At 38.5% G+C, this 9712-nt stretch overlaps 1 protein-coding gene across 1 annotated transcript in view; it reads right to left on the reverse strand.

The window, feature by feature from the left end:
• Positions 1-8910, reverse strand: part of vcana (versican a) — a gene marked incomplete at its 5' end in the record, with an annotated part of 42326 nt that extends 33416 nt beyond the window's left edge. The window contains 5 exons of the mRNA XM_079872340.1: positions 207-1421; positions 5558-5851; positions 7234-7361; positions 7612-7786; positions 8559-8910. Of these exons, the coding sequence (XP_079728466.1) occupies positions 207-1421; positions 5558-5851; positions 7234-7361; positions 7612-7786; positions 8559-8910 (2164 nt within the window). The remainder of the gene's footprint in view (positions 1-206; positions 1422-5557; positions 5852-7233; positions 7362-7611; positions 7787-8558) is intronic.
• Positions 8911-9712: the final 802 nt, after the last annotated feature.

Genomic DNA, 9712 nt, shown 5'->3' on the forward strand with positions numbered 1-9712 from the left:
AGGATGAGAACATATAGGCCTACTATTATTTTCATGTTTCATTTATATTATGATAGTTCTGGGAATAATTGCATTTTTAAAATATGATGTTGCAGTCAATGCCTTGCACATCTCTTTATTAAAAGTGATTAATAAGACGGACTATTTCAAGCCACTTTCAGAAAGCATGTGAAAACTTCAGAAAAAGAAAAACAAAGATATCATACCTAGGTCTTTAGAATCAGTGGAGGTGTGCATGGCCTCTGTGAGTGTCTCCTTGGGTGCCTTTGAAGGGCCTGAAGCAGCTTCTTCTGTGATGTTCATCTGTGATGTTTCTTGGTCAGTAAGTGAAGGTGTTGTTATCTCTGCTCCAGAAGCAACTGTGGCTGAACTAGGTGTAGTTAAACCTGGTGACTTTGTCACACGGTCAATCAATTCAGCAGTTTCGCTTTCTGAATAGCTGGTGAATGTTTGAGATGCTTTTTGTGTAGATTTGGAGGTTCCAGTAGATGTTTCTCCAGGTTGTGAGCTTTGCATAAAAACAGTGGGTGTAACTGTAGAATCAGTGACAGTAACTCCACTGGAGGTCTCTGATGGTTCAGGTTCTGAGCTTGTGGATCTCTGTGTAGACAGAGGTGGAGGGTCCGCCATAACAACCCCAACCCCAGTCTCATCTTCATACTCAGAGAAAACAGTAGACTTAGCACTCTCAAGAAAAGTGGCCTCTGTTGCCAATGAGAAGGATGACTGTGTGGAAGCAAGTGATTCAGCTTCGTCTTTACCTTTACTGGTCTCACTAGCTGAGCGAGTCGGAATCTGGGTTGGGAATTTATCATGATCACTTTGAGTGATGGATTCGCTAAGTGAGGACGATTCAGTTGTGTGTCCAGATTCTACAGTGTTTACTAACGTTACTACAGAGGACTCTGGTTCTAAAACTCTGTCTGATGTCATATCAACCAGAATAGATTCCTCTGTTTTCCCGACTGCGAACATTGGTTTTGTGCTTAGTGAGCCTGAAAGTAAAATATCAGGTAGAACGGTCCTCACTTCAATGATGCTCTTATCCTCTGGTTCCTCCATTAGTTCTTCTGTGGCTGTGGGAGCTGCAGTAGTAAGCTCGTCACGGACCACATCTCCACGAACTTTTGCTTCATCATCAGCCTTCTCAGTGCCAAAATCACTAATATCAAAATCTGGAACTTTTGTTGTGGGGAAGCTTGTCTTTGGTGGTGCCATGCTTGTGGAAAACATAGAAGGGGCATCGGTAAGAGACAGGTCATCATCAGAGGTGGCCTGTGATGTGTGAGAGGGACTGGCCTCAGAAGTCTGGCCTCTGGTGGTTTCTGTGGCAAAGAATGTAGTGGTGGGCTCCATAGTTGTAACACTCTTGATTGTGACATCCACCCAGGAGGACTGGTTGAATAAAAGCTTAGAGGGGCCTATAGGGAGAAAAAAAATGGTCACAATAGTTACCCAATATTTTGATATTTTGTATTATAGACATGCAATCAGACATGAGCAGACAAGTGCATTCAATCAAAATACATCAAAACATAAAAATACACAATCAAAATTCATATCAAAATACACTACCTTTCAAACCTTTTTGGCAAGAAAGAAATCCTTATTTATGCATTAAATTGATCAAAAAATGACAGTAAAGGCTTTCACGTTGTTTTAAAAAACTATTATTTCAAATAAATGCTGAATCCTAAAAAAAAAAAAAACATGTATCACAGTTTCCACAAAAATATTAAGAAGGATAATTGTTTAACATTGATAATAATAAGAAATGAGCATGAGCACCAAATCAGCATATCAGCATGATTTCTGAAGGATCATGTGACACTGAAGACTGAAGTAATGATGCTGATAATTCAGCTTTGCCTTGACAGGAATAAATAAGATTTTAAAATATCTTCAAACAGAAAACAGTTATTTTAAATTGCAACAATATTTCACAATATTACTGTTTTTACTGTATTCAAAGAAATGCAGCCTTGGGGAGCATGAGAGACTTCTTTCAAAAAACATTAAAAAAAAACAAATCTTACTGACCCCAAACAATTGAACAGTAACAGTAGTTTGAACAGAATAATTGATTATTAGCTTGCAACCATATAATCGGATTGTTTTTGTTTATAGAAATATAACAAAGTATTACCACTTTACTTTTTTGTTGTCAGATGGTTACTATGGTTTGATCTACTGGTATGTATTGTCTACTTTTCGCCACTGTATCAAAAATATTGAAAACAGGATTTTCAGATAGATCTCTGCTGTGGAAATCTTTCCGTTTTCACACAGCAACTTGCACATTATGGACATTATGCTTGGTTGTATGATTATTATAATTAAATTATGATGAAACATTATCCCACTATTGCCGAAACAAGGCATGATTTGATTATACCGTTCTCAGAGTCCTCGAGAGACCTATATTCCTTACAGTTGTTGAAACACACTTAGGTCATAAAGCTTTTTAAATTGTTGCAATCTGAAAGTGATTTTCACCTTCAAATATGCGTCATTTTTACAAAGCATTCTAAGTACATTTCATTGTATGCAATGCTTGAGTTTGGTTGACGAGAATAGCTCATCAGATTACCTCGGATTAACTTGGCTTCAAACTATTCAGCAAATTTATTTTATCTGAATGGTGTCAGAATGGTTCCAACAACCTAACAATTATTTTGCAAATTGAATTTCATTCACACAAACAGCTTACATGCTCTTAATGGCTGTTTAGCCCTTAATTACCATGTGTTCACAAAAAAAAGTGTCATCTTCAAATACAACAGGCTAGCAGCCAAGGCTCCAGCTGTTCTCTATTATCTCCAGGCTCTTTCTATTCAATCTGATGTCAGCCATGAGGTACTTTTTCCCTTAAGAAAAATGCCTGTCATTCATGTGATGCATTGTCTGATGGTTTGTGGGATGTTGCAATGTAGCAAGGTGTGGTGAGGGGCGAAAACATCCTAACATTTGTCATCCTAATCCAGCCTGATTAGCTCATGTGATTTTATGCACATCTGCCACTATATCAAACATTCGTAGTCATCACAGGGCAAAAGAACATGAGAACCAAACCCATCATGTAAGAGAAAACACTTGAACAGCACTCAATGCCACATGGATCAGAGAGGCTTAACAGAGTTGAAACAGACCAAAAAAACACAGAGGTCACAGTGTCGAGGTTTAGGGTGAACCCCAGGTCCATTACTTATCACAGCAGTCGGTGGCTGTCATTCTGGGTGAGTGCCCTGCCTGGCAGGGGGTAGGTTGTCTAAATTAACCTCAGTTGAAAAGATAAACCCCCCAGGTCAGGGGTTAGCGAGACGCACTGATTTTAGAGCTCTGGTAGTAGCGCTCTCCTTTATCCGCATGTCTGTTCAGATAAGTGCTGGTGCAAATGACAGGAAGAACAGGAAGTCTGACAGCGTGAAGAGTCAGAAAAAAAGGAGCAGGTAACACCTAAGCACTTTTTCATGTTTGTTGATGGCTATAGGTCTGTACTGTGCATCTGAAAAAGGTATTACAGAAAAGGTATTAGCTCTGTACTATGCAACTAAAGGCAAGATTTACTTACAGCTTACTCCAGCGCAAACTCTCTTTTGGCATCAAAAAACTACTCTCAGGATATACTAAAGACACGCAGTGAAAAAATTTGCGCTGAAAAGGCGTGGACATGGTTATTTTTACGGCTGACCTTTTGCATATGCATTTGTAGGAGTTTCCCATTCAGACGCAAAATTTATGGGAGGAGAGTATTTAAATTAATCATGCCAGTATGGTATTACTGTGGTTTGCGCTAGTCAGTTTACTGGTATTTGCACCATTATTTAACGCCCCCCCAAAAAAGTATGTCTTAAACCAGACACTTAAACCATTTGCGTTGCTCTTGGTAGATTGCGTTGGTCATTATGGAAATGATCCGGCTGTGTTCTTTAATTTGCATGTCATCAGTAGATCACACGCACAACTTTCCACTCCCATCGGCACATTTTTTTGGAATTGCGTTCTCACGCTAATTTGCCCTGTTTAGTAAATCTGGCCCACAATGTTCTTTGACGAATGGCTTAGATAAACATTAAAGGGATCCTCATTTACTCACCCTCAAGTTGTTCCAAATCTGTTGATAGAACAGTAGTTGAGCCCCATTGACTTTCATGGTATGGGAAAAAACTACTATGGAAATCAATAGGGCCCATTAACTGTTTGGTTACCGATATTTTTCAAAATATGTTCTTTTGAGTTCAGGAAAGGAAAGAATTTCAGACATGGTTGGAACAACTTGAGGGTGAGTAAATTATGACAGAATTTTCATTTTTGGGTGAACTATTCTTTTATTGGTGACTCAAAGAAAGGAATCCTTACCTTTCAGAGACAGTTGTATATGCATTAACTAGACGTGCATGATTTTTTTTATCAAGAATTGAGCTAAAGTAGGACAATCTATAATTCCATTGTTGTCAGATTTTATTGTTGATCTATAATCTTGATAAATAATTTTGGAAATTTTGCCTTTTCAAGCAGATATCAGCTGATAGTATGGATGCACTATTTTTAAAAACTCTGGCTAGTACTGCTAAAATTATTAATTTTATGTCAAGGTCGATAACCGATAGCTGATAATAAAATGTTTTGAAACGCTACGAGTGAAATTGGGCATCAAAACATTATAATGTACAATATGAAAAATGGAGATTCATTTTGAGATTTACATTTACCAGTGTTTTTAAAATATTAGAGTTTTTAAAGATTAACTTTAGGTTAGCATTTGATGACAGGAAAGGTCATTGAAATGTAAAAACGGGAAAATTAAATTTTAATATTACAATTTAAATATCCAGTACTGGCTGCTAAATAAATAAATAAATCTCTAATAACAGTCATAACATAATACCAATTATATATATTGCATCCCTACCAGCATTGAAAATAGCTGCTCAGAGTCGTTAGACTAGTTAGCTCTAGACTAACTTGACTTTGACGTGTCTCAGTGCTGTTTATCTTTTGAGAATGATGCCCCTGGTTGCATAATAGTGTTCTTATGAGGTCATCTCATCTTGGCCAATGAGAACATCAAGTCTTTCTGAAGTCTCAGTACCTACAACACCACAAAGCAAAGTCTGACAAGCATCTGCCATTTAGCCATGAAGCACTACAGTGGCATAACGGACCTCTGAGTGTTTAAACCCTCTTGTTAACCAAGCCCAATGTGGTTTCCTTAGAAACGGGCGGCAACCCAGGATGCAGTGAGTGAGGTCAGTGAATCACTGGAGAATGAGCTACTCTCATGTAAACTTTTCCATTCTCTGCGTCTCAACCTAAAAGAACCTCAATTAACAAAAAGCGGTGCACTCTAACTAATATTCTGCTTTGATTTACTGCCGTTAAGAGGCCTTCAAGTCTGGAGCTCAAGTTTACGTGTGTAATGGGGTAAGGGCTTCAATTTTATGCCTGCTGTGAGAAATGACGTCAAAGCAGCTGGTAAAGTGGCTGTTCTTGCAACCATTCAGGTGTTCGTTTATTACACCATAAACACTTCATGAGCTCAGTGAAAAGTCTTTACCTTTGAAACAGTATGCTCCTAGCCTCATGCTGGGATCCGGGAAGCCTGTTTGATTTCGGTAGCGGTACAAGGTGCGGACACCCAGCAGGCCACCACCACACTGACTTCTGGGTACGGAGACAGGGTGGCGGGCACTGCCGTCAGACAGCCATCCATAATCGCATCGGTCGAGGCCCTGTCTCCAGGCAGCGTGGAGTTGACCAGGTGAGGCCAGCTCTGCATTCATGCTTTCACACTCCGCCTTGGCCTCAGCAAAGGTCATCTTTTGCATTGTGGGCGCAAAGTAAACTTTGCCTGGAGTAAAAACATGAAAGAAACATTATATATCTGAAATTAGCTGCATTTTGAGTTTGTCATAAAAACAGCTTACATGTTTAATAATTATCATTATTAAAGTCTTGCTAACACATACATTCCAAAGTGCCAGTCAATGAATCAAAACCCAGATCTTGGATCTGGGAGGAGGGGGAATACCCTGAATAATATGACAAACGCAAATTAATTAAATAAATTTCAGAAAATAAAAAAAAAATATTCAAGCAAATGCTGTGGTGAATAGGATGAAAATAAAAACGAGGGGGAGTTGTTTTCGTGCAGCCTTGGGTGTTGCTGTCAAAAGCTAGAACTGAGGTTTTCATGACGTCCAAGTAATTTACAGCAGAACAGTAAAGACATTCCCAAATCTTCTTTCGTGAGGGAATGAGACATATTAAACACCACAGTATACAACAGGGTGTTCATTTTATGAATCCATTTTCCATTTGCTCTTTCTGATGTTAGTCGTTTTCCATGTCTTTGTCACAACACTAAACTGAATAATGCACTCAGTATTAAGTCTCCTGACAAGATATGAAAAAAAAAAATCTTGTTATTTCTTGGTCATTCTGGCTTTTGAAAGAACTAGAATCTTCTACAAACAACAAATTCTCATCATTATTAGTAAGTTACTTTAAATACATGCATGTAATTTTTAAAAGAATACTATCATGCAAACTATCAGCTACTTTACAATAAGTTTCATTAATTAACATTAGTTAATGTTACATGACCTAACATGACCTAACAATGAACAATACATTTGTTACAGTATTTATTAATCTTTGTTAATGTTAGTTAATAAAAATCCAGCTGTTCAATGTTTGTTCATGTTAGTTCACAGTGCATTAACTAATGTTAACACATACAACCTTTGATTTTAATAATGTATTAGTAAATGTTGAAATTAACATTAAATAAGATTAATTAATGCTGTAGAAGTATTGTTCATTCATAGTTCACGTTACCTAAGGTAGTTAACTAATGAACCTTATTGTAAAAAGTTACCAATAAAACTACTGACAGGATGTTCTGATAAGCTGATGTACATTCGGCAAAACAAGTTTATGTTCACATTAGACTTGGGATTGAAAAGAAACTCAGATTTGAATTAAAATAAGAGAGCTTCCACTTCAATGTTTAATACCACAGATGTTCATTGCCAATATGGTTGATATTCATTTTTGGTCATAACCGCAGTTTAAAACCACATGAAATATGTCAGCATAGAGCTAATATAACAGATAAACTACAGCTCTTTCACATTACCACAGGACTGTTGGCCTTGTCAAGAAGTTTTATTTTATTTTATTTTTGAAAAGAAATAAGTTGTAAGAAATAACAGAATACTAAACTCTTACCCTCAAGCTTATCCACATAGCAGAACACGTCAAAGGTCTCTGTGGGCCTGCGTTTGCCATAAGACCTGACACCAGGTTTTCCAGGCAGATTTCCAAAGCAGCCAGGCCTTGGTCTAGTGATTGGATATCTACAGATAGAAACAATCCACACAGAGAGACAAGTTTCTCATGACTGAAAAATAGTACACAATTATCATTTGTTTAGCTTTTGCAATTTCCTTTTCGTATCAACATGTTGACATATTGTTTAGAACTTATTACTGAGATTGCCAGTAGAGAATATAGAAGTGCAGGTTGTGTGTGTGTGTGTGTGCGTGCGTGCGTGCGTGCGTGCATGTGTGTGTGTGTGTGTGTGTGTGTGCGTGTGTTGCTTCTAACCTCACTGTTTGATCTGCAATCCAGCCAGCATCACACTGGTCAAATCCATCCTCATAAGCAGCTCTCAGCTGTTCTGCTGTAGCAATGGTGGCTCCGACATCACTGCAGGTCTGTACAGCTTGTGCATAGTTCAGAATGTATCTGCTGACCCTTGACCTGTAGTGAAACACCACGCCTGTTCAAAAGAACAAATAAAACAAACAAAAATGAACATCTCCTAACAAAGACCATTCCATCCATTAACAGTTTCATTAAATAGGGGCATATTGTATTACTGCCATTGTTGTCAGTGACAGCCATCAATTTGAAGACTAATACAAACTGCTTTAGTCCTGAAGAGGTCTGCAAGTTGCTTATAAACAAATTAATAAAGCAAGCAGTGCTGGGACATTCATTTGAACGAGGGGACATTCCATCCACCCCCATAATTGTCGCTTTGAAACAAATTCAAATTAAATGAGTAATGGATCTAATTAAAATGGCAGTGTGTCTTTGCTGAGAAGCAGGGTGGTGCTGCGATTCTAGAGCCAAAGCAGTTCAGGGCTGACCCATCCCATCCTTTCACATGGCCTGTGCATAAATCATCCCATACAAGATGCATCCCAGTGTCAATATGCATTACAGTGTATCCAAGCAGAGGGAAGACATTAAGTGAGGCAAAGTTTATTGGAGTGCATTTCACTTTTTACGCTGTAACTATAATCTGGGAGGAGCCTCAACAATTTAGATAATCTGTGCTTGTGGGTTTTCTCCCATTAACAGTTCCACTTAAAAGACTGAACTTTCATTTATCTATAATTTACTTTGGTTATGACTGTCATTGATCAAATAGTTTTAAGGAATTTCCCATATTGGCAGCATATGTGCTTCAGATACAACGATGGCATTTTAAAAATCTTTCAAACTTAAGAGAAAGCGAGAAGACAAAGGTGTTAAAACAATCTTACCATCAACATTTAAACTAACTGTGTCTTGCGTGTCCTCAATTCCAAACATTACTTCACAGCGGTATGTTCCAGCATCACTTGCCCGGAGCTTCACCATAGTTAGAGAAGCATCGCCAATGTCTTCCGGGTGACTCTGCACAGATACGCGACTCCTGTACCCCGAACCAATCTTTATGACGCCATTTTGGGTGACAAGAACAGTCGACTCCACACCCCCCTCAATTTTTGTCCATTTGATGCGCAGGTAATCTGTTCCGGAGGCATTTCTGTTTCTAGGTCCAACAGTTGGGATGATGGAGAAGGAACATGGAAGGGTCACTTTCCCGGACAACAAGCCGCTGACGGGCCGCATCACCAATAATGTGCTAGAGACTGAGAGAATGAAAGGCATGAGAAGTATACACACAGCTGCATCCACCGCAAAGCACAGGAAATCATGCCTCACAATGTTTATGATAATTGAGCTAAGAATTATTGTACTGCCTCTGTGAAGCCTAAGGGTAAGTATACCAGAGACTATTTTCCTGTAGAAGGACAGATAACCTTGAACAGGGGACGTTGAAAGGATCGTAACTGTCAGAAAATCACTATATACTTGGACCAACAATGTGAGAAATGCTTCGGACAGGTGGGATTACCCCTGAGGGTAGCACACCACCGTGTGTGAGCATGGCCTCTCAGAGTGATGAAGTCAAGCCATCTGTTTGCACCAGACTACAAGAAGTTCCTAATTAAAAGGTATAGGTGCCTGGAAGTAAACCATTAGTGGCAGCTAGGGGACAACAGTTTGTGGGAATGCAGGGTCTGCTCCACAAAAGTTTGACCAATTCAGGAGATGCATTTAAATTAATTTTACAACTAAAGAGATAGTTCATGATAAAATTAAAATTTTATCATTTCTTACCCTCAAGTTGTTCCAAACCTTCCAAAGAGTTTCTTTCCTCTATTGAACACATAAAGATATTTTAAAGAATGTTGGTGTCCAGACTGTTGATGGCACCCATTTACTTCCATAGTAGAAATAAAAAATACTATGGAAGTCAATGGGTGCTGTCAACTGTCTGGTTACCAACATTGTTTCATCTTATTTTGTGTTCAACAAGAAACTCATACGGGTTTGGAACAGCATGAGGGTGAGTAAATGGTGACAAAAA

The sequence above is a fragment of the Squalius cephalus genome (genome assembly GCF_949319135.1).
Source record: "Squalius cephalus genome assembly, chromosome: 5".
Lineage (NCBI taxonomy): Eukaryota > Metazoa > Chordata > Actinopteri > Cypriniformes > Leuciscidae > Squalius > Squalius cephalus.